We start from the raw sequence: 25,375 nt of genomic DNA on the forward strand, positions 1-25,375 counted from the left end.
GCTGCCTGCAGACCCTCATTATTGTACCTCTCTCCAGGACCCTCTACCATCTTCACTGCTGCCTGCAGACCCTCATTATTCTACTGCTCTCCAGGACCCTCCACCATCTTCACTGCTGCCTGCAGACCCTCATTATTGTACCGCTCTCCAGGACCCTCCACCATCTTCACTGCTGCCTGCAGACCCTCATTATTGTACCTCTCTCCAGGACCCTCTACCATCTTCACTGCTGCCTGCAGACCCTCATTATTCTACTGCTCTCCAGGACCCTCCACCGTCTTCACTGCTGCCTGCAGACCCTCATTATTGTACCGCTCTCCAGGACCCTCCACCATCTTCACTGCTGCCTGCAGATACTTAACACTTTAGTGTCGTTCAGTGCCACCATGCTGCCCATTTGCCACTTATTGCCCCTTTAGAAACCTCCCGTTTGGTGGCCCCTTGATGCCCATTTACCATTTACTGCCCCTTTAGCACCTTTTGTCACAGAAGAACAATAATGGGGCAACAAAATGGCAAATGGGCATCAAGGAGGCACTGAGCAGAAGGACATAAAATTGGCAATAAGTGGCAAATGTGAAACAAGGTGGCACTGAATCCTCTGCCCACTTGCGATTATTGCCATTTTTAGCTCCTCATTAGTGCCCCATTCATCGAAAGCCCGCAGTCAGTGACTGACCTGCTGGGCTTCTCACAAACACTGCCCACTGGTGCTGCTGGAGCTGGAGTGGCCCTGAAGAAAAACCTTGCCTCGGTGTCCTTACTAGGAAACGCATAGGCAGGTAGTGCAGTGTCTCCTCCTTTTCTTGCATCCTGAATGATGTCATCACGCCTGTATTGTCATTAAGAACGCAGGACAGGAAGAGTGAGCAGTGGCCACGGCGCAGGGCAGCCAATATTGAGGTAGGTGCAGTTAGTGAGTGGCACCTGACCCGCTGGTGCCCCAAGTAGTGGCCATTGCGCTGGGCATGCGCACCCACTGGCGCCCCCTTACAGTATGGCAGCTGGCGCCCTGTGTCCCTGAGGCCGACCATGCCTGGGAGAGAGCTTGCTGATGCAGTATAACCACCTTGTGTCTCGTTGCTGTGCTCAGTCTTGCCATGGTGGACCTGTGACATGAAAGTCTTCCACAACCTCACCTTTGCTGCAGAGTTTGGCTGTTCCTCGCCCAGTTTTAAGCCTCCTACACAGCAGTTTATGTTACAGTTTTTCAACCTACATATGAAAATGATGATCATTATCTCCAGTTTGATATAATTGGGGTAAATACACCTGACTATAATCCTACAAAAACCATGACTTTGTGCAAGTGTACCTAGAAGAATTGACGTGGTTTTGAAGGCAAATGGTGACACCAAATATGGATCTGATTTACATTTCTCTTCTGTTCATTAACTTTGTATTTTGTTAATTGATTAAAAAAACTAAAAACACTTCTATTTTTGAAAGAATTCCTACTTTGCAGCATTGTTCCACAACTGCCTAAAACTTTTGCACAGCACTGTATATATATATACACACACATGTGTATGTGTTTTTGTACGTGTGTGTGTGTGTGTGTTTTTGTACGTGTGTGTGCATATAAATGTAAGTATAGAGAGTAGATAGTATAGAAGATGCGGCACTTATCAGTGTAAAAACAGGTATCTTTATTTCAATTCAATGGCATAATGGAGGTGTGGATACAATGCAGCATGCCACTAGGCGATGCCCGTTTCGCGCTTCAGCGCAGTTCCTCAGGCCTCATGCATGATGGCGTCAGCGTGCCCCGTGCTCAATCACCATAGCAACCAACCAAACAATCTCGTTACTCACATATATAGATATAACATTGCAGAACTACATATTCAAAAGAACAATACTAAGATCATTTGTAGACATATACTACACACACATACATACTACACATGCATGTACACACATACATACTACACACACATATATACTACACACACATATACTACACACACATATATACTACACACACATATATACTACACACACATACATACTACACACACATATATACTACACACACATATACTACACATGCATGCACACATACATATACTTCAAGCCCACACATATTTTTTAAGTGTGTGTGTAGTATATGTGTATGTAGTATATGTGTATGATATATGTGTAGTATATGTGTATAATGTGTGTGTAGTATAAGTGTATGATGTGTGTGTATGATGTGTGTGTAGTATAAGTGTATGATGTGTGTGTATGATGTGTGTGTAGTATAAGTGTATGATGTATGTAGTATATGTGTATGGTGTGTAGTATATGTGTATGTAGTATGTGTATGATGTTTGTGTAGCATATGTGTGTGTAGTATATGTGTATGGTGTGTAGTATATGTGTATGTAGTATATGTGTATGATGTGTATGTAGTATATGTGTATGATGTGTGTGTAGTATGTGTATGATATGTATGTGGTATATCTGTATGATGTGTGTGTAGTATATGTAGAAGATGTGTGTTTAGTATATGTGTATGATGTGTGTGTAGTATAAGTGTATGATGTGTGTGTATGATGTGTATGTAGTATGTGTATGATGTGCGTGTAGTATAAGTGTATGATGTATGTAGTATATGTGTATGGTGTGTAGTATATGTGTATGAAGTATATGTGTATGATGTGTGTGTAGTATATGTGTATGAGGTGTGTGTAGTATGTGTATGATATGTATGTGGTATATCTGTATGATGTGTGTGTAGTATATGTGTATTATGTGTGTGTAATACAGTATATGTGTATAATATTTGTGTAATATATGTGTATGATGTGTATGTGGTATATGTGTACGATGTGTGTATAGTATATGTGTATGATGTGTATAATATTTGTGTAATATATGTGTATGATGTGTGTGTAATATATGTGTATAGTATGTGTATGATGTGTATGTAGTATGTGTATGATGTGTGTGCAGTATATGTGTATGATGTGTGTGTAGTATATGTGTATTATGTGTGTATAATATTTGTGTAATATATGTGTATGATGTGTATGTAGTATGTGTATGATGTGTGTGTAGTATATGTGTATGATGTGTGTGTAGTATGTGTATGATGTGTGTGTAGTATGTGTATGATGTGTATGTAGTATATCTGTATGATGTGTGTGTAGTATTTGTGTATTATGTGTGTGTAATACAGTATATGTGTATAATATTTGTGTAATATATGTGTATGATGTGTGTAGTATATGTGTATGTAGTATATGTAGATGATGTGTGTTTAGTATATGTGTATGATGTGTATGTAGTATATGTGTATGATATGTGTGTAGTATATGTGTATGATGTGTATGTAGTATATGTGTATGATGTGTGTGTAGTATGTGTATGATATGTATGTGGTATATCTGTATGATGTGTGTGTAGTATATGTAGAAGATGTGTGTTTAGTATATGTGTATGATGTGTGTGTAGTATAAGTGTATGATGTGTGTGTATGATGTGTATGTAGTATGTGTATGATGTGCGTGTAGTATAAGTGTATGATGTATGTAGTATATGTGTATGGTGTGTAGTATATGTGTATGAAGTGTATGTGTATGATGTGTGTGTAGTATATGTGTATGAGGTGTGTGTAGTATGTGTATGATATGTATGTGGTATATCTGTATGATGTGTGTGTAGTATATGTGTATTATGTGTGTGTAATACAGTATATGTGTATAATATTTGTGTAATATATGTGTATGATGTGTATGTGGTATATGTGTACGATGTGTGTATAGTATATGTGTATGATGTGTATAATATTTGTGTAATATATGTGTATGATGTGTGTGTAATATATGTGTATAGTATGTGTATGATGTGTATGTAGTATGTGTATGATGTGTGTGCAGTATATGTGTATGATGTGTGTGTAGTATATGTGTATTATGTGTGTATAATATTTGTGTAATATATGTGTATGATGTGTATGTAGTATGTGTATGATGTGTGTGTAGTATATGTGTATGATGTGTGTGTAGTATGTGTATGATGTGTGTGTAGTATGTGTATGATGTGTATGTAGTATATCTGTATGATGTGTGTGTAGTATTTGTGTATTATGTGTGTGTAATACAGTATATGTGTATAATATTTGTGTAATATATGTGTATGATGTGTGTAGTATATGTGTATGTAGTATATGTAGATGATGTGTGTTTAGTATATGTGTATGATGTGTGTGTTGTATATGTGTATTATGTGTGTATAATATTTGTGTAATATATGTGTATGATGTGTATGTAGTATGATGTGTGTGTAGTATATGTGTATGATGTGTGTGTAGTATGTGTATGATGTGTATGTAGTATATCTGTATGATGTGTGTGTAGTATATGTAGATGATGTGTGTTTAGTATATGTGTATGATGTGTGTGTAGTATATGTGTATGATGTGTGTAGTATATGTGTATGATGTGTGTGCAGTATATGTGTATGATGTGTATGTAGTATGTGTATGATGTATGTAGTATATGTGTATTATGTGAGTGTAATATATGTGTATAATATTTGTGTAATATATGTGTATGATATGTGTGTAGTATATGTGTATGATGTGTGTGTAGTATGTGTATGATGTGTATGTAGTATATCTGTATGATGTGTGTGTAGTATATGTAGAAGATGTGTGTTTAGTATATGTGTATGATGTGTGTGCAGTATATGTGTATGATTTGTGTGTAGTATATGTGTATGATGTGTGTGTAGTATGTGTATGATGTGTATATAGTAAACGTGTATAATGTGTGTAGTATTTGTGTATGATGTGTATGTAGTATGTGTATGATGTATGTAGTATATGTGTATTATGTGAGTGTAATATATGTGTATAATATTTGTGTAATATATGTGTATGATATGTGTGTAGTATATGTGTATGATGTGTGTGTAGTATATGTGTATGATGTGTGTGTAGTATATGTGTATGATGTGTGTGTAGTATATGTGTATGATGTGTGTGTAGTATGTGTATGATGTGTATGTAGTATATCTGTATGATGTGTGTGTAGTATATGTAGAAGATGTGTGTTTAGTATATGTGTATGTAGTATATGTGTATGATGTGTGTGCAGTATATGTGTATGATGTGTGTGTAGTATATGTGTATGATGTGTGTGTAGTATGTGTATGTGTATGTAGTATATGTGTATAATGTGTGTAGTATTTGTGTATGATGTGTATGTAGTATGTGTATGATGTATTTAGTATATGTGTATTATGTGAGTGTAATATATGTGTATAATATTTGTGTAATATATGTATGATGTGTATTTAGTATATGTGTATAATGTGTGTATAGTATATGTGTATGATGTGTACGGAGTATGTGTATGATGTGTGTGTAGTATATCTGTATGATGTGTGTGCAGTATATGTGTATGATGTGTGTGTAGTATATGTGTATGTAGTATGTGTATGACGTATATAGTATGTGTGTATGATGTGTATGAAATATATGTGTATTATGTGTGTATAATATTTGTGTAATATATGTGTATGTGTATGTAGTATATGTGTATGATGTGTGTAGTATATGTGTATGTAGTATATGTGTATGATGTGTGTAGCATATGTGTATGATGTGGGTGTAGTATATGTGTATGATGTGTGTAGTATATGTGTATGTAGTATATGTAGATGATGTGTGTTTAGTATATGTGTATGATGTGTGTGTTGTATATGTGTATTATGTGTGTATAATATTTGTGTAATATATGTGTATGATGTGTATGTAGTATGATGTGTGTGTAGTATATGTGTATGATGTGTGTGTAGTATGTGTATGATGTGTATGTAGTATATCTGTATGATGTGTGTGTAGTATATGTAGATGATGTGTGTTTAGTATATGTGTATGATGTGTGTGTAGTATATGTGTATGATGTGTGTAGTATATGTGTATGATGTGTGTGCAGTATATGTGTATGATGTGTATGTAGTATGTGTATGATGTATGTAGTATATGTGTATTATGTGAGTGTAATATATGTGTATAATATTTGTGTAATATATGTGTATGATATGTGTGTAGTATATGTGTATGATGTGTGTGTAGTATGTGTATGATGTGTATGTAGTATATCTGTATGATGTGTGTGTAGTATATGTAGAAGATGTGTGTTTAGTATATGTGTATGATGTGTGTGCAGTATATGTGTATGATGTGTGTGTAGTATATGTGTATGATGTGTGTGTAGTATATGTGTATGATGTGTATATAGTAAACGTGTATAATGTGTGTAGTATTTGTGTATGATGTGTATGTAGTATGTGTATGATGTATGTAGTATATGTGTATTATGTGAGTGTAATATATGTGTATAATATTTGTGTAATATATGTGTATGATATGTGTGTAGTATATGTGTATGATGTGTGTGTAGTATATGTGTATGATGTGTGTGTAGTATGTGTATGATGTGTATGTAGTATATCTGTATGATGTGTGTGTAGTATATGTAGAAGATGTGTGTTTAGTATATGTGTATGATGTGTATGTAGTATATGTGTATGATGTGTGTGCAGTATATGTGTATGATGTGTGTGTAGTATATGTGTATGATGTGTGTGTAGTATGTGTATGTGTATGTAGTATATGTGTATAATGTGTGTAGTATTTGTGTATGATGTGTATGTAGTATGTGTATGATGTATGTAGTATATGTGTATTATGTGAGTGTAATATATGTGTATAATATTTGTGTAATATATGTATGATGTGTATTTAGTATATGTGTATAATGTGTGTATAGTATATGTGTATGATGTGTACGGAGTATGTGTATGATGTGTGTGTAGTATATCTGTATGATGTGTGTGCAGTATATGTGTATGATGTGTGTGTAGTATATGTGTATGTAGTATGTGTATGACGTATATAGTATGTGTGTATGATGTGTATGAAATATATGTGTATTATGTGTGTATAATATTTGTGTAATATATGTGTATGTGTATGTAGTATATGTGTATGATGTGTGTAGTATATGTGTATGTAGTATATGTGTATGATGTGTATGATGTGTGTGTAGCATATGTGTATGATGTGGGTGTAGTATATGTGTAGAATGTGCATGTAGTATGTGTATAATGAGTGTGTAGTATTTGTGTATGATGTGTGTGTAGTATATGTGTATAATATTTGTGTAGTATATGATGTGTGTGTAGTATATGTGTATGTAGTATATATGTATAATGTGTGTGTAGTATTTGTGTATGATGTGTGTGTAGTATATGTGTATAATATTTGTGTAATATATGTGTATGATGTGTGTGTAGTATATGTGTATGATGTGTGTGTAGTATGTGTGTATGATGTGTATGTAGTATATGTGTATGATATGTGTGTAGTATATGTGTATGATGTGTATAATATTTGTGTAATATATGTGTATGATGTGTGTGTAATATATGTGTATAGTATGTGTATGATGTGTATGTAGTATGTGTATAATGTGTGTGTAGTATTTGTGTATGATGTGTGTAGTATATGTGTATAATGTGTGCGTAGTATATGATGTGTATGTATGATGTATATGTAGTATATGTGTATATGTAGTATATGTGTATGACGTGTATGTGTAGTATATGTGTATGGTGTGTGTAGTATGTGTGTATGATGTTTGTATGATGTGTGTGTAGTATATGTGTATTATGTGTGTGTAGCATATGTGTATGATGTGTGTGTAGTATATGTAGATGATGTGTGTATTATATGTGTATGATGTGTGTGTAGTATATGTGTATGATGTGTGTGTAGTATATGTAGATGATGTGTGTAGTATATGTAGATGATGTGTGTATTATATGTGTATGATGTGTGTGTAGTATATGTGTATGATGTGTGTGTAGTATATGTAGATGATGTGTGTGTGTAGTGTACGTTTATAATGTGCATGTAGTATGTGTATGATGTGTGTGTAGTATATGTGTATGATGTGTGTGTAGTATATGTATGTGTGTGTAGTATATGTATGATGTGTGTGTGTGTGTGTGTGTGTGTGTGTGTAGTATATGTAGATGATGTGTGTAGTATATGTGTATAATGTGCGCATATGTATGGTGTATATGTATGGTGTGTGAGTGAGTATGTGTGTGTGTGTGTGTGTGTGTGTATGTATATATACATATACATCCACACACACATCGATATGACTATATGGTGTCTCTTACCTTTCTTCGGGTGAACTGTTGTCTTTTTGTCACGATCATGGAGAACTGTCTGTGTTGTCTGAGGCTTTTCAGATGGATCCTGCATTAGTATCATCATCATCATCATCATCATCATCATCATCATCAGTGGGGCACACAACATCATCATCAGTGGGGCACACATCATCATCAGTGGGGCACACAACATCATCATCAGTGGGGCACACATCATCATCAGTGGGGCACACATCATCATCAGTGGGGCACACATCATCATCATCATCAGTGGGGCACACATCATCATCAGTGGGGCACACATCATCATCATCATCAGTGGGGCACACATCATCATCATCATCAGTGGGGCACACGTCATAATTATCAGCAGGGCATTCATCATCATCAGCGAGGCACACATCATAATCATCAGTGGGGCATTCATCATAATCATCAGTGGGGCACACATCATCATCAGTGGGGCACACATCATCATCATCATCAGTGGGGCACACATCATCATCAGTGGGGCACACATCATCATCATCATCAGTGGGGCACACGTCATAATTATCAGCAGGGCATTCATCATCATCAGCGAGGCACACATCATAATCATCAGTGGGGCATTCATCATAATCATCAGTGGGGCACACATCATAATCATCAGTGGGGCACACATCATAATCATCAGTGGGGCACACATCATAATCATCAGTGGGGCACACATCATAATCATCAGTGGGGCACACAATTATCAGCGGGGCATCCATCATCATCATCAGCGAGGCACACATTATCATCATTGGGGCACACAACATCATCATCAGTAGGGCACACATCATCATCATCATCAGTAGGGCACACATCATCATCATCATCATCAGTAGGGCATTCTTCATAATCATCAGTGGGGCACACATCATAATCATTAGTGGGGCATTCATCATAATCATCAGTGGGGCACACATAATTATCAGCTGGGCATTCATCATCATCATCATCATCATCATCATCAGTGGGGCACACATTAACATCATCAGTGAGGCACACATCATCATCATTGGGGCACACAACATCATCAGTAGGGCACACATCATCATCATCATCATCATCAGTGGGGCACACATCATCATCAGTGTGGCACACATCATAATCATCAGTGGGGCACACATCATAATCATCAGTGGGGCATTCATCATAATCATCAGTGGGGCACACATAATTATCAGCGGGGCATTCATCATCATCATCATCATCATCATCAGTGGGGCACATATCATCATCATTGGGGCACACAACATCATCAGTAGGGCACACATCATCATCATCATCAGTGGGGCACACATCATCATCAGTGGGGCACACATCATCATCAGTGGGGCACACATCATCATCATCAGTGGGGCACACATCATCATCATCAGTGGGGCACACATCATCATCATCAGTGGGGCACACATCATAATCATCAGTTGGGCACACATATCATGATGACCAGTGGGGCACACATCATTAATATAATTATTGGGGCACACATCATCATCAGTGGGGCACACATTATCATCAGTGGGGCACACATCATCATCATCATCATCAGTGGAGCACACATTATTAATATCATCATCATCATCATCATTGGGGCACTCTCCACACACATCATCATCATCATTGGGGCACTCTCCACACACATCATCATCATCATTGGGGCACTCTCCACACACATCATCATCATCATTGGGGCACTCTCCACACACATCATCATCATCATTGGGGCACTCTCCACATCAGTTCTACTGAACCTTATTGAGGTAAATGTAAGCCTGTCCTGTTGGTGACTGTGGTTAGTTGTATAAACTGGGAGGTCCAGGTCCCATGAGACACACAGGGGATGATCAGATTATTGAACACTCCTCTTGTACCTGCTGAGATTGATGTTTTCTGTGTCTAGACGGAGTAATGAGCCCCCCCTTGACTGTGGCTTCATCCCATGGCTGGGACATGCACTGGAGTTCGGGGGTGACGCGGCCATGTTCCTGACACGTATGAAGGTGAAACATGGCGACATATTCACAGTAAGTCACCTGACCACCAAATGCCACTGCTGCCACTGACAAGCCCACACCCTGCTATGAATGTACTCAGGAGTAGAGAAGAAATGCCACAGAAGTGGGGAAGCTCCACCTCTTGTTGGGTGACGGGTGTGACGGGCACTCAAATAACTATCACAAATGTCTCCATTCTTTTTAATAACGTCTAAGGTTTGTTTAACCCAGAAGAGCAGCAGCGAGACATAATAACTAATGCGGAGATGAGCGGTGCTATGAGATCTGATGAGAGAGAAGCGGCACTAGGATGTACTAACAAAAACAACAATGTGTAAAGAGTGATGGGGGGCAGAAGGGGTGGGACGAACCTAACAGATTTATGTGGAGATTATTAGGGTGGAGGAACTTTATTGCTAAATATGTGCAGTTCTCTTATCTGTTTTACTTTTAGAGAGGAAATTAACTTTGGTGGGAAAATTGCCAAACATACAGCCTGTATTACACTCCAGAGCTGTACTCACTATTCTACTGGTGGAGTCACTGTGTACATACATTACATTACTTATCCTGTACTGATCCTGAGTTACATCCTGTATTATACTCCAGAGCTGCACTCACTATTCTGCTGGTGGAGTCACTGTGTACATACATTACATTACTTATCCTGTACTGATCCTGAGTTATATGCTGTATTATACTCCAGAGCTGCACTCACTATTCTGCTGGTGGAGTCACTGTGTACATACATTACTTATCCTATACTGATCCTGAGTTATATCCTGTATTATACTCCAGAGCTGCACTCACTATTCTGCTGGTGGAGTCACTGTGTACATACATTACATTACTTATCCTGTACTGATCCTGAGTTATATCCTGTATTATACTCCAGAGCTGCACTCACTATTCTGCTGGTGGAGTCCCTGTGTATATACATTACATTACTTATCCTGTACTGATCCTGAGTTATATGCTGTATTATACTCCAGAGCTGCACTCACTATTCTGCTGGTGGAGTCACTGTGCACATACATTACTTATCCTGTACTGATCCTGAGTTATATCCTGTATCTCTTTATTTTATATAAATTTACAAAACATAAACTGAAAAACAAATACATAACTAATTCCATATAACCAAAAAGTCACAACCCAATTCTTATAAACAAATTTTCTTATATACATCTCTGTATATGAGAAGAGAAAACCATACCAGACCCGGCCACATACACCCCACTCTTATATACTTACATCTACACTTCATCCGAAGCTAAACAATAACTAGAATATATACAAACATCATATAAACGTAATCCAAAGTACTAACAGAAAATCCCCCGACCCGCGTCAACCAAGGGCCTAAAGAAACAACATAATAATGATGATAATAATAATAAAACAACAACATAATAATAATAAAATAATAATAATAATAACCCAAAAAATCCAAAATATAATAATACTAATCCCAATTTTTTTTTTTTTGTATATTTTATTTTTTAAATTTATTTATTTATTTTTTTTTTTTTTTTTTTAATCACACTATACACATCCTGACTTTCCTTAACCTTACCCTTCTTACCTAAACTCCACCACCCCAGCCAGCATCTCGCCTCATGTCCTCTCACGTCCGCATAGTCCAGATGCTGGCCCCCACCACCACACCCAACACCCCAGCCCAGCCCCCCGCCCCATGTCCTCCCATGTCCGCATAGTCCGGGGCTGGGTCAGGCAAACCCCCCCCCCCCCCCCCGACCCCTCCCAACCTATCAACCCCCTTAAGTCTATCCCTATTCTAACAACATTTTTACAATATAATACAATACACATCACCAACTTGTCCAAATACCAAACCATATACAAAATACACGGTACCCGAAAGCACCAAGTTCGGTCGCTTGTAAACCTTTTTCCTGCCATTTCAATCCTAAACAAAACAAAAATCTTCCTGTGCTTACCTAGCCCATCACCAGATAGAGAGAAGGGAAAGCCCCCCCCCAGCACCCCCCCAGAGGTCAAGGTACCACGTCCACCGCTGCACCCTCCCTATCGCTTGCCCTATCTCCTTACCCTATTACTAGCCCTTTCTTGACCCTATTGAAAGCTGACCCTATGCCGACCCTCACCTTTCCCTTATTCCGAGCCCTATCGCTATATTTTTTTTGGTGCCTCAGCGGAACGCAGACCCCCACCTCCAGTTGAGCACCGGTGACGACCCCCCCCTCCCTCATGAAGGCAGACACATTAAGGCACCCAAAAGGAAAAGCCCCTCCAAAGACGAGAGGCTTTGGATGCTCCCAATCTGCCAACCTCCAAAGAATGCACCTTCACCAGGTCACCCATGATATTGCTAACAACCTCATCCACTAGGAGGATTTTCTTCTGGGTAGAAACTAGACATCGTGCATTCCACATAAAGTGCCTGACCACTATACTGACTAGAAACAAGGTGCAATGGTCCCTACCACCGAGGTCTCCGAACACTCCATAGGCCCACCCAGCATAGGAGAGGCTGGTTAGGCCTGGCCAACCAATGGAGGCTCCCACCCTTTTGTATACCTCTGTATTGAAAGGGCAATGAAGCAGGAAATGCTCCATGCTTTCCAGCACTCCGCCACACTCCTCCCGGGGGCAATCCCGATCATCAGAGCTTCTGCACTTTAGATTGTCCCTCACATACAGTCTCCCATGGAAGCAACGCCAAGCCAGATCCCAAAACTTCTGGGGAATCCTCGCTGAATTTAAAAGTTTTAATCCCACCCCGAGGTCACTACTTGGGCAGTCTTTGAGCGCCAGGGGCTTCTGGAAGTGGGTCATCAGGACCCTCCTGTCAAGAAATTTTCTCGACATGGTCCTGATCTCCCACACCTCCAGACCCCACCGGCGAACAATCTTCAGCGCCAGGGTGGCATAAGCCGGGAGATGTCCGTGAGGTGTACGCAGGTCTTTCACTTGCCCTCCTCTCTCCCATTCCTGGAAGAAAGGCCGAAACCACCCCCTGCAGGAGGATATCCACCAAGGAGCCCTCTCTTGCCAGAGGTTTGCCAGGTTGATCTTAACAAAGGTGTTCACTAGGAACACCACCGGGTTAACCATACCTAACCCGCCTAGTGTCCTTGGTAGGTAAGTAACCTCCCTCTTGATTAGGTTGAGCCTGTTCCCCCATAACAGCTGGAAGAACAGGCTATAGACCCGAGTCCAGAGAGGTTCTGGCAAGATGCACACACTGCCCAGGTAAAGCAACATGGGCACCAGGTAGGCCTTGGCCAAGTGAACCCTTTCCCTCAGGGTTAAGGACCAACCCTTCCATTGGTCGACCTTCTGGGCAACTAGATTCAGCCTATCCTCCCAGTTCTTCTTGGGGTAATTACCCGGGCCAAATTCGACTCCTAAGATCTTAGCAGACCCCTGAGGCTCTGGAAGGGTGTCCGGGAGATCAAAACCAGGATCTCCTCCTCCCAGCCAGAGACTTTTGCACTTATCCCGGTTGATCTTGGACCCAGATGCCAATGAGTAACGCTCCACTTCCGACATCACCCACTCTGCCTCCCCTCTCGAGGAAACAAAAATGGAGACGTCGTCTGCGTACGCAACCACCCTCTGAGTGGCCTCCGGCCCCTCCAGGCCGGCCCCGACTCCCGCCAATGGCCCACGATCGATCCTTTTAAGAAAAGGATCAATTGCGAACGCATATAGCAAAGGGCTCAAGGGACAACCCTGGCGGACACCAGACCCAACCTCAAAGGGGGTTCCAACCCAACCGTTCACCAGCGCAAAAGTCTCAGCCCCAGTGTATAAGGTCTGTAGCCAATTGACAAACCCCCCCCGGTAGGCCGTACCTCAGAAGGACCGACCAGAGGTACTCGTGGTCCACCCGGTCAAAAGCCTTGGCCTGGTCCAAGGACAGGATGTACCCCTCCCACCGACCAGAATTTCCCTGCTCCACTGCCTCTCTGACACTGAGGACAGCACTAAATGTGCTGCGGCCTGGAACAGAGCAATGCTGGACCGGCGAAAGGAGCCGGGATGCAAACTTCACCAGCCGATTAAACAGCACCTTTGCGAGAACCTTTCTGTCCGTATTGAGCAGCGCTATGGGACGCCAATTCTCAATACGGGTCGAGTCTTTACCCTTCGATAAAACGATCAAGGCCGACCTCCTCATTGACATTGGCAAAGTACCCGAGGAAAGGCACTCATTAAACACCTCAGTCAAGAGGGGAACTAGCGTTCCTTTAAAAGTCTTATAAAACTCGGATGTTAAGCCATCCGGCCCTGGCGATTTTTTGAGGGCAAGCCCATCAATCGCCAATCCAACTTCCTCTTCCTTGATCGAGTCTATCAAAACACCGAGAGAGGGGTCTACCCCTGGCTCAGGGATGGTTTCAGCCAGGAAAGCCGACATCTCGTCTCGGTTTGGATCTTGCTTCCCCAAGAGGTGCGAGTAGAAGGATCTGACGACCTCCAAGATCCCTGATTTGGATCTCTTCAGAGATCCTGTACTATCAATCAGTCCTGTCACAACCTTACGACTCACTGACATCTTACAGTTCCTGTAGGGGTCGGGCGAGCGGTACCTCCCGAAATCCCTCTCAAGAACTAAAGATGTGTGCCTATCATACTGACACCTCCTGAGCAAAGCTTTCACCACGGAGATCTCCTCCCCACTACCCCCGGTTGAGACCAGATGTTCGAGTTTCCTCCTCAGTTCCTGATATAGGCGGTACCTACTCATGGACCTGAGGCTTGAGAGCCTGCGGAAAAATCCTGCCACCCGGACTTTAAACAACTCCCACCACTCAGACTTAGTACCACTGAGATCCAACAAAGGTACCTGGCTCTGAAGAAAATCCTCAAAGGCCTGTCTTATCTCCGCTTCTTCCAAGAGAGTAGAATTCAGCCTCCATATACCTCTTCCCATCTGGAGGGACTCTGCAATGTTCAAAGAGAAAATAATCATACAGTGATCGGAGAACTCCACCTCAACAATGGACACTGGTGAAGAGATGGCTTCCTCCTTCAAGAAAAACCTGTCTATCCTAGACCTACAACTACCTCTACGATAGGTGAAACCCGAGTGGCCTGGGGTATGCCTGATGTGGATATCCACCAGGCGAGCATCGCTAACTATATTTTTTAATGCTACACTATCATAGGTCAATTTTTTATCTCCGGAACCTCCTCTATCTCGGGGCCTCACGACAGTATTGAAGTCCCCTCCAAAGATAACTTGTCGACCTGAAAAAAGGAAAGGCTTAATCCTCATGAAGAGACTTTTACGGTCCCATTTGCTCTGGGGTCCGTATATATTGATTAGTCTTAATTCCTGTCCCCTCATGAGGACATCTAAGATCAAGCACCTCCCCATTTCTAACTCAATCATCCGTCGGCATGTTACCGGTGCGGTGAAAAGGACCGCCACTCCGCTATAGGGCTCAGCCGCAAGAGACCAGTAGGAGGGCCCGCGTCGCCACTCCCTCCTAGATTTAACGATGTCTGCCAAAAGTGACAGCCTGGTCTCCTGCAAAAACAAAATGTCGGCTTCAACTCGGCCAAGAAAATCAAAGGCTGCAAATCTCGCCCTATCTGACTTAATGCTGGCAACGTTAATTGATGCCAGCGTCAACGGAGTGGGTGCCGCCATCATGGATGTTTGAGTTAGACGGCTTTCTTCTTCCCACCCCCTCCTCTATCTGATGAGGACCCCCCTTCTTTGCCTCGCTTCTTGCAAACTGAGGAGTCCATACTCACCACCCTATTCCCATCTTCATCCCCAAGTTCCGGGTCAACCTCCCCCTCTGGGGGCAACGGCCCCTGCAGCAGGGGAGGCTCAATGACTCTAGGGTGCCCTACCATGCCCTCCCTCTTAGTATGAGAGGCTGGAATGTCCACGAGAGCATGGTATCGATCAGTAGAGCGCACCAGGGGGGTACAGGATTTACCTTCCTGGGCCAGGGCGGGGCCAGATGTATTTGGCCCTTGGGTTTTGCCCGGTGTCCCTTTTGCTGTAGGCTGAGTCCTCTCTTCCTCTCCCACACTTTCATAGTGGGAGGACTGAGAGTCCTCAGCCCTCTGCTCCCTTTGGATCCTCCTCATCTCCCCGTTCAATTCGGCCTCCCCAGGGGCATCAGCTTCAGGGGGGGCATCCAGATCCGAATCAGAGGTCGTCCCAGTTTCCTGGAGCGCCCTCCAAATCCTCTCCTTCCTTCGCTTCTCCGCCCTTCTCTGGCGAGAAGGGGGACCCTTCTTTGCATTCTTCCCTTGCCCCTGTGCCCCATCGTCCCTGCCCGCACCCTCACCCACGGAGGCCTCCCTCCTTTCATCCTCCGCAGGTTTGGAACAGGCATTGACAACAGAGCGAGGACACCGACTGAACGGGTGACCTAAGTCACCACACAGGTTGCAGCGAATACGGTCACACGATGCGGCTAGATGACCAATCCCCCCACAATGAGCACACTTCTGCACCTTGCAGCCTGCACTCAAATGTGAGGGGTCGCCACACCGGTGACACAACTTCGGCTGCCCCTGGTAGAAGACAAGGATCCGATCTCTTCCCAGGAAAGCAGACGATGGTATGTGGGACACCGTCTGTCCCAGACGCTTTAGTTTAACCATGAACGTCCAGGCCCCTGACCAGATGCCAAACTCATCCATGTTCTTCCGTGGCATCTCTACTACCTCTCCGTACCTTCCCAACCAGGTCATGATATCAATACAAGAGAGTGACTCGTTACGGGTAAGAACAATCACTCTCTTGGGACCACTTTGGCGAGAAATTGCTTGTGCAGCAAAGTCTCGCCAGCCAGGCTCGTCCTTCATCAGCTCGTAGTTCCCCCAGAAGACCTCAAGGCCCCCTAGGTGAACAAAGCTGATGTCAAACTCGACCGAGCCGTGAGGATGTATCAAGGCAAAGATGTCACTCGCCTTGAAGCCCATCCCCAGCAGCAGCTCCACCACCCTCTTTCTGGGAGGGCACGCATCATTGCCACGCCACCGGAGACGGACCACATTCCTCCTGGCTACAGCCTGCCCGGCTGTTGGGAGCGACCACTGATCTCCTCGTTGCTCTCGGAAGGCATTTAGACCATATCTGTCTATCTGTCTATCCTTCTGCACTCCCCCTATGGTTAGGGTTTGCTTTCCCTCTCTTAAAGCGTCCAAGAGACGTTGTTGCAAGTTACCGTCCCCGGACCTTGAGGATGAAGATGGGTGGGCCCGCTGTCCCCCCGCTGCCACACCAGCATAATACCTGCCGGATGTCACAGCAAGAGGAGCGCCAGGCCCATTGCCCCTGGTTGATACCCCATCCCCACCACCCACAGACACAGAACTCAACACCCCATTACCAGCAGACACTCCAGCAACTTTATTTACAGACACCTGCATACCCCCAGTAGTTTCCACATCCACAGCCGCAACTTTTTCATTTAACCCACCAGGTCCCCCTGCAGTCATCCTTCTGGCCAGGCCTGGTTCTATGTTATGTATTTTTTCTGTACATTTTGTGGGTAGACACTGCTTCAGTCTCCGCATCATCAGGCACCTTTGCAGGGACGCCACCAGATGTTATAAGCGATGTCCCCGCTGTGCCCTCCGCCTCATTAACCTCCATCTGTTCTATGCGCGGAACATTTTTGGGAAAGGGGCCACCGTCGCCCCCGACGCCAGCAGCCCCCTTCTCGCCTACACCACTTTTCAGCGATGCGGACGAAGGAGCCACTGACGTCACTGGAGCCGCCTCCGGCGCCGGACCACTCCCCCCTCCCACAGAGGAGTGGCCAACAGAGCCGGAGCCCCCTCTGTGACCGCCCTTGTCCGGAACGTCTGACGGCTTTACTGCGACACCGACAGACTTCCGGCTTTCAGACACCACATCCGGTTTCTGGTTTACCCGTTCTCCCGACCCCTGACTCGCATCAAAGACCAGTTTCCCGGGCTCGCCATTCACCGGACACGGGGACACACCCCCTGGCGTCACCAGGCCACCAGTACCGCCCCCTTTGCAGGGGTTGGCGTCCGGCGCCATTTTGACCACCACGTGTTCTAATGCCGGACCCGTAACACTCTCCCCGCATTCCCGCTCCAGCCCCACTGCAGAGGTTGGAGTTGGGGGTCTTGCGGGACCTGCGCCCTGATCCTGACTTTCATCTGGCTCAGAGCACAGGAAGGATCTTGCTGTATACACAAGTTTAAATGAACCTTTATCAGATTTTTTTTCCTTTTCCTTTTTTTTCTTCTTAAATTTTTTTTTCTTTTGCTTTTCCTCCTCTGCGGGTAACTCCGCACCAAAACAAAATCCCTGGAAGGATACCGGCGACTCCACGTTACGGATCTGTGTGAGTATACCTGGAGGCCGCTCACTGTCAGTTTCAAAACACTCTTGATTATTCCCAGCTGTGAGTCCACCCTCCTCCTCCTCACTGCTCCTGGGTGCATCAGAATCTGAGCCTTCTCTGGACTTTACATTTCCATGCTCCATTGCCTCCACCACATTTTCCTTTGCTGTGTCTGGGGCTCTGCTATCTTCCTCCACACTTTCTATTTTTATAGGTTCTGCCATCTCGGCAAACCTCTCTTCGTTTTTTAACTTTTCTCCAAACACCCCTCCGCCTGCCAAAATCTCCTCACGTCTTTCTTCCACTTCTTTTATTTCCTCCAACAAGGATTTCACATTTAAACGGTATCGGGACCTCTTACCTCCTGTGGCTTTTGCAGCCCTTCCTCTGGCGACCGCCAAGTCCGCACGGAGCCGTTGCAGCGACTTCCTGAGGTCCCGATACTCCTCCAACCGCATAGCCAGACGGGAGCTGAAGTTCTCCACCGTCTCTCCGGTCCTCAGCTGTCCCCATTCCTCCACACGACCGTCATCCAAATGTCCGGACAGTGCTGGTCCTTCTCCAGACGACAACACCTCTATCACCATGCCGGACCGCGTCTCCATACCCTTATCCAGGGTTCCAGCCACGGGGGGAGCCAGGACAGCCTTGCCCCGAGATGATCTCCTCACTCCCGCGACCGTTTGCATATTCCCAGCCAGCTGGGATGACCCTCTACCCCCCGCTGGCATGCTCCGGGAGGTAGAGGTCTGAGGCTCCATCCTAGGATGGAACCCCCCTCAGGGTACTTTCCAAGCCCAGGCAGATGGTATGAGGCCTGGGCAGGTAGGATAAGGAAAGTCCCTGGATCCAAGGCCTGCATGGAAGTCTCAGCAGCTCTCTCCACACGTCCTACTCCACCCACTCCAGAGCTGCACTCACTATTCTGCTGGTGGAGTCACTGTGTACATACATTACATTACTTATCCTGAGTTACATCCTGTATTATACTCCAGAGCTGCACTCACAATTCTGCTGGTGGAGTCACTGTGTATATTTTTTTATATAGCGTGATTAGAAAGTCACACGCATTTTTCCCAGCACAAATGATGAAGTCACATATTCCCACCTGCAGCAAATAGCACAATTCAGTTATAAGGAATGTGAGAAAACAAGGAAATCCTAAAGTGAGGATGAGAAGAGTGACGTCACCTCCTGGCACAACACGGAAATCATGGCGTCCGGCCCCACAAATCCAATCCTAATATCTTATCACCATAATTCTTGTGGTTTACTACAATCTTGTTACACTAGTCCATTGGCCCTGGGTATGTGAGGTCGGGGGTCACTCACAGGGAGACATTTAGGCATTTTAATAAAATGTGTTCATTTTAACTAAACAATAAAAGTTATATATTAATTGACCACAAACCTATCCAATCCCTTCCTAATCTTATACACCATAATATATCCTGCTATACACTACAGCCCTATATCCTGCTCCATACCCTATATCCTACTCTATATACCTATACATCCTAATATATACCCTAACCCTATCACCATAATATATCCTGCTCCATACCCTATATCCTGATCTATACATTCTAATACAGTGACTCTCTACTCCTCACGCGGGTGATTTACCGTCTCTCTCTCTCTCAGGTCCAGGTTGCGGGGAGGTTTCTGACTGTTCTGTTGGACCCACATTCCTATGATGACGTCGTCCTGGAGTCTCCTGACAAACTGGACTTTGGAAAATATGCAAAAACTTTAATGGAAAGGATATTTGACGTTCGGCTCCCTAATCACGACCCCACGGCGGAAAAGAGAATCTTTAAAACGTATGGATCATGTGACGGAGAGAGAGGGGGATAATATCTGTACGGATCATGTGACGGAGAGAGAGGGGGATAATATCTGTACGGATCATGTGACGGAGAGAGAGGGGGATAATATCTGTACGGATCATGTGACGGAGAGAGAGGGGGATAATATCTGTACGGATCATGTGACGGAGAGAGAGAGGGGGATAATATCTGTACGGATCATGTGACGGATATAGAGGGGGATAATATCTGTATGGATCATGTGACGGATATAGAGGGGGATAATATCTGTACGGATCATGTGATGGATAGAGAGAGGGGGATAATATCTGTATGGATCATGTGACGGAGAGAGAGGGGGATAATATCTGTACGGATCATGTGACGGATAGAGAGGGGGATAATATCTGTATGGATCATGTGACGGATAGAGAGAGGGGGATAATATCTGTACGGATCATGTGACGGATATAGAGAGGGGGATAATATCTGTACGGATCATGTGACGGAGAGAGAGGGGGATAATATCTGTACGGATCATGTGACGGATATAGAGGGGGATAATATCGGTATGGATCATGTGACGGAGAGAGAGGGGGATAATATCTGTACGGATCATGTGACGGATATAGAGAGGGGGATAATATCTGTACGGATCATGTGACGGAGAGAGAGGGGGATAATATCTGTACGGATCATGTGACGGATATAGAGGGGGATAATATCTGTATGGATCATGTGACGGATATAGAGGGGGATAATATCTGTATGGATCATGTGACGGAGAGAGAGGGGGATAATATCTGTACGGATCATGTGACGGATATAGAGAGGGGGATAATATCTGTACGGATCATGTGACGGAGAGAGAGGGGGATAATATCTGTACGGATCATGTGACAGAGAGAGAGGGCGATAATATCTGTACGGATCATGTGACGGATATAGAGGGGGATAATATCTGTACGGATCATGTGACGATAGAGAGGGGGATAATATCTGTACGGATCATGTGACGGATATAGAGGGGGATAATATCTGTATGGATCATGTGACGGATAGAGAGGGGGATAATATCTGTACGGATCATGTGACGGATAGAGAGGGGGATAATATCTGTATGGATCATGTGACGATAGAGAGGGGGATAATATCTGTACGGATCATGTGACGGATATAGAGGGGGATAATATCTGTATGGATCATGTGATGGATAGAGAGGGCGATAATATCTGTATGGATCATGTGATGGATAGAGAGGGGGATAATATCTGTATGGATAATGTAGCGGATAGAGATGGGTAGTGCCACACACAGCCCCCTTGTAGGTAGTGCCACACACAGCCCCCTTGTAGGTAGCGCCACACAGCCCCCTTGTAGGTAGTGCCACACAGCCCCCTTGTAGGTAGTGCCACTCAACCCCCTTGTAAGTAGTGCCACACAGCCCCCTTGTAGGTAGTGCCACACGCAGCCCCCTTGTAGGTAGTGCCACACAGCCCCCTTGTAGGTAGTGCCACACAACGCCCCCTTGTAAGTAGTGCCACACACAGCCCCCTTGTAGGTAGTGCCACACACAGCCCCCTTGTAGGTAGTGCCACGCAGCCCCCTTGTAGGTAGCGCCATGCAGCCCCCTTGTAGGTAGCATCACACACAGCCCCCTTGTAGGCAGCGCCACACACAGACCCCTTCTAGGTAGTGCCACACACAGACCCCTTGTAGGTAGTGCCACACACAGCCCCCTTGTAGGTAGTGCCACACAGCCCCCTTGTAGGTAGTGCCACACAGCCCACTTGTAGGTAGTGCCACACAGCCCCCTTGTAGGTAGTGCCACACGCAGCCCCCTTGTAGGTAGTGCCACACGCAGCCCCCTTGTAGGTAGTGCCACACGCCGCCCCCTTGTAGGTAGTGCCACACACCGCCCCCTTGTAAGTAGTGCCAAACACCGCCCCCTTGTAAGTAGTGCCAAACACAGACCCGTTGTAGGCAGCGCCACACACAGACCCCTTGTAGGTAGTGCCACACACAGCCCCCTTGTAGGTAGTGCCACACAGCCCCCTTGTAGATAGTGCCACACAGCCCCCTTGTAGGTAGTGCCACACGCAGCCCCCTTGTAGGTAGTGCCACATGCAGCCCCCTTGTAGGTAGTGCCACACACAGCCCCCTTGTAGGTAGTGCCACACACCGCCCCCTTGTAGGCAGTGCCACACACCGCCCCCTTGTAAGTAGTGCCAAACACCGCCCCCTTGTAAGTAGTGCCACACACAGCCCCCTTGTAGGTAGTGCCACATGCAGCCCCCTTGTAGGTAGTGCCACACACAGCCCCCTTGTAGGTAGTGCCACACACCGCCCCCTTGTAGGCAGTGCCACACACCGCCCCCTTGTAGGCAGTGCCACACACCGCCCCCTTGTAAGTAGTGCCAAACACCGCCCCCTTGTAAGTAGTGCCACACACAGCCCCCTTGTAGGTAGTGCCACATAGCCCCCTTGTAGGTAGTGCCACACCGCCCCTTGTAGGTTGTGCCACACAGCCCCCTTGTAGGTAGCGCCACTGTAGCTCCCTTTAGGAGTGGGACTCTGCTCCTGGAGCGCTCTTCTTGATATCTCTGTCCATATGTGGACAGTGACGTCAGGGGCTTCTCCAGGGGTGGAATCCCCGGCCACAGCGTCAAATAATAATAGTGACCATCCCTGTTGTGTAATAATCATTTCTTTCTGCCTGTACCTGCGCATTGTTCTGTTTTCTAGGCACTTACAGCACCAGAGACTGCGGCAGCTGACCAGCGTCATGTTCCGCCATCTTTCCTCAGTTTTAAGCAGTGTGCCAGGGACAAAATGGAGGGAGGAGGGACTGCTGGACTTTACCTACGGCGTGATGTTACGGTGCGGTGAAATACTCTGATGCTTTTCCCTGATATAACACAGTTAAGGGGCACTGCAGATAACCTGATTATATTGGGGTATCCTTGTCTCTCAGATCTGGGTATTTAACCCTCTTTGGATCAGAGTCCCCTGAGGGCAGCGGAGAAGATCTGAGACATTCACTAGACGTTTACCATGAATTCAGGAAAGTCGATCGGCTGCTGATACTGACTGCACGTGGCCTATTATCTGTTGGTAAGTTCTAAGAGATCAGTCACCCCTCACACAGGAGCAGTACTATCACCCCTCATACAGGAGCAGCGCTGTCACCCCTCATACAGGAGCAGCGCTGTCATCCCTCATACAGGAGCAGCGCTGTCACCCCTCATACAGGAGCAGCGCTGTCACCCCTCATACAGGAGCAGCGCTGTCACCCCTCATACAGGAGCAGCGCTGTCACCCCTCATACAGGAGCAGTGCTGTCACCCCTCATACAGGAGCAGCGCTGTCACCCCTCACACAGGAGCAGCACTATCACCCCTCATACAGGAGCAGCGCTGTCACCCCTCATACAGGAGCAGCGCTGTCACCCCTCATACAGGAGCAGCGCTGTCACCCCTCATACAGGAGCAGCGCTGTCACCCCTCATACAGGAGCAGCGCTGTCACCCCTCATACAGGAGCAGCGCTGTCACCCCTCATACAGGAGCAGTGCTGTCACCCCTCATACAGGAGCAGTGCTGTCACCTCTCATACAGGAGAAGTGCTGTCATCCCTCATACAGGAGCAGCGCTGTCATCCCTCATACAGGAGCAGCGCTGTCACCCCTCATACAGGAGCAGCGCTGTCACCTCTCATACAGGAGCAGCGCTGTCACCCCTCATACAGGAGCAGCGCTGTCACCTCTCATACAGGAGCAGCGCTGTCACCTCTCACACAGGAGCAGCGCTGTCACCCCTCATACAGGAGCAGCGCTGTCACCTCTCATACAGGAGCAGCGCTGTCACCCCTCTCATACAGGAGCAGCGCTGTCACCCCTCATACAGGAGTAGTGCTATCACCCCTCATACAGGAGCAGTGAAGTCATCCCTCATACAGGAGCAGCGCTGTCACCCCTCATACAGGAGCAGTGCTGTCACCCCTCATACAGGAGCAGCGCTGTCACCCCTCACACAGGAGCAGCACTATCACCCCTCATACAGGAGCAGCGCTGTCACCCCTCATACAGGAGCAGCGCTGTCACCCCTCATACAGGAGCAGCGCTGTCACCCCTCATACAGGAGCAGCGCTGTCACCCCTCATACAGGAGCAGCGCTGTCACCCCTCATACAGGAGCAGCGCTGTCACCCCTCATACAGGAGCAGTGCTGTCACCCCTCATACAGGAGCAGTGCTGTCACCCCTCATACAGGAGCAGTGCTGTCACCTCTCATACAGGAGAAGTGCTGTCATCCCTCATACAGGAGCAGCGCTGTCATCCCTCATACAGGAGCAGCGCTGTCACCCCTCATACAGGAGCAGCGCTGTCACCTCTCATACAGGAGCAGCGCTGTCACCCCTCATACAGGAGCAGCGCTGTCACCTCTCATACAGGAGCAGCGCTGTCACCTCTCACACAGGAGCAGCGCTGTCACCCCTCATACAGGAGCAGCGCTGTCACCTCTCATACAGGAGCAGCGCTGTCACCCCTCTCATACAGGAGCAGCGCTGTCACCCCTCATACAGGAGTAGTGCTATCACCCCTCATACAGGAGCAGTGAAGTCATCCCTCATACAGGAGCAGCGCTGTCACCCCTCATACAGGAGCAGTGCTGTCACCCCTCATACAGGAGCAGCGCTGTCACCCCTCACACAGGAGCAGCGCTATCACCCCTCATACAGGAGCAGCGCTGTCACCCCTCATACAGGAGCAGCGCTGTCACCCCTCATACAGGAGCAGCGCTGTCACCCCTCATACAGGAGCAGCGCTGTCATCCCTCATACAGGAGCAGCGCTGTCACCCCTCATACAGGAGCAGCGCTGTCACCTCTCATACAGGAGCAGCGCTGTCACCCCTCATACAGGAGCAGCGCTGTCACCTCTCATACAGGAGCAGCGCTGTCACCTCTCACACAGGAGCAGCGCTGTCACCCCTCATACAGGAGCAGCGCTGTCACCTCT

At 45.6% G+C, this 25,375-nt stretch overlaps 1 protein-coding gene across 1 annotated transcript in view; it reads left to right on the forward strand.

The window, feature by feature from the left end:
• The first annotated feature begins 10,121 nt into the window (after positions 1–10,121).
• Positions 10,122–25,375, forward strand: part of PTGIS (prostaglandin I2 synthase) — a 30,067-nt gene continuing 14,813 nt past the window's right edge. The window contains exons 1-4 of the mRNA XM_075846918.1: positions 10,122–10,238; positions 20,195–20,373; positions 23,104–23,238; positions 23,333–23,472. Coding sequence (XP_075703033.1) covers positions 10,194–10,238; positions 20,195–20,373; positions 23,104–23,238; positions 23,333–23,472 — 499 coding nt within the window. The 5' untranslated portion in view covers positions 10,122–10,193. The remainder of the gene's footprint in view (positions 10,239–20,194; positions 20,374–23,103; positions 23,239–23,332; positions 23,473–25,375) is intronic.

This window comes from Rhinoderma darwinii, chromosome 13, assembly GCF_050947455.1.
Source record: "Rhinoderma darwinii isolate aRhiDar2 chromosome 13, aRhiDar2.hap1, whole genome shotgun sequence".
In the NCBI taxonomy this organism is placed as follows: Eukaryota; Metazoa; Chordata; class Amphibia; order Anura; family Rhinodermatidae; genus Rhinoderma; species Rhinoderma darwinii.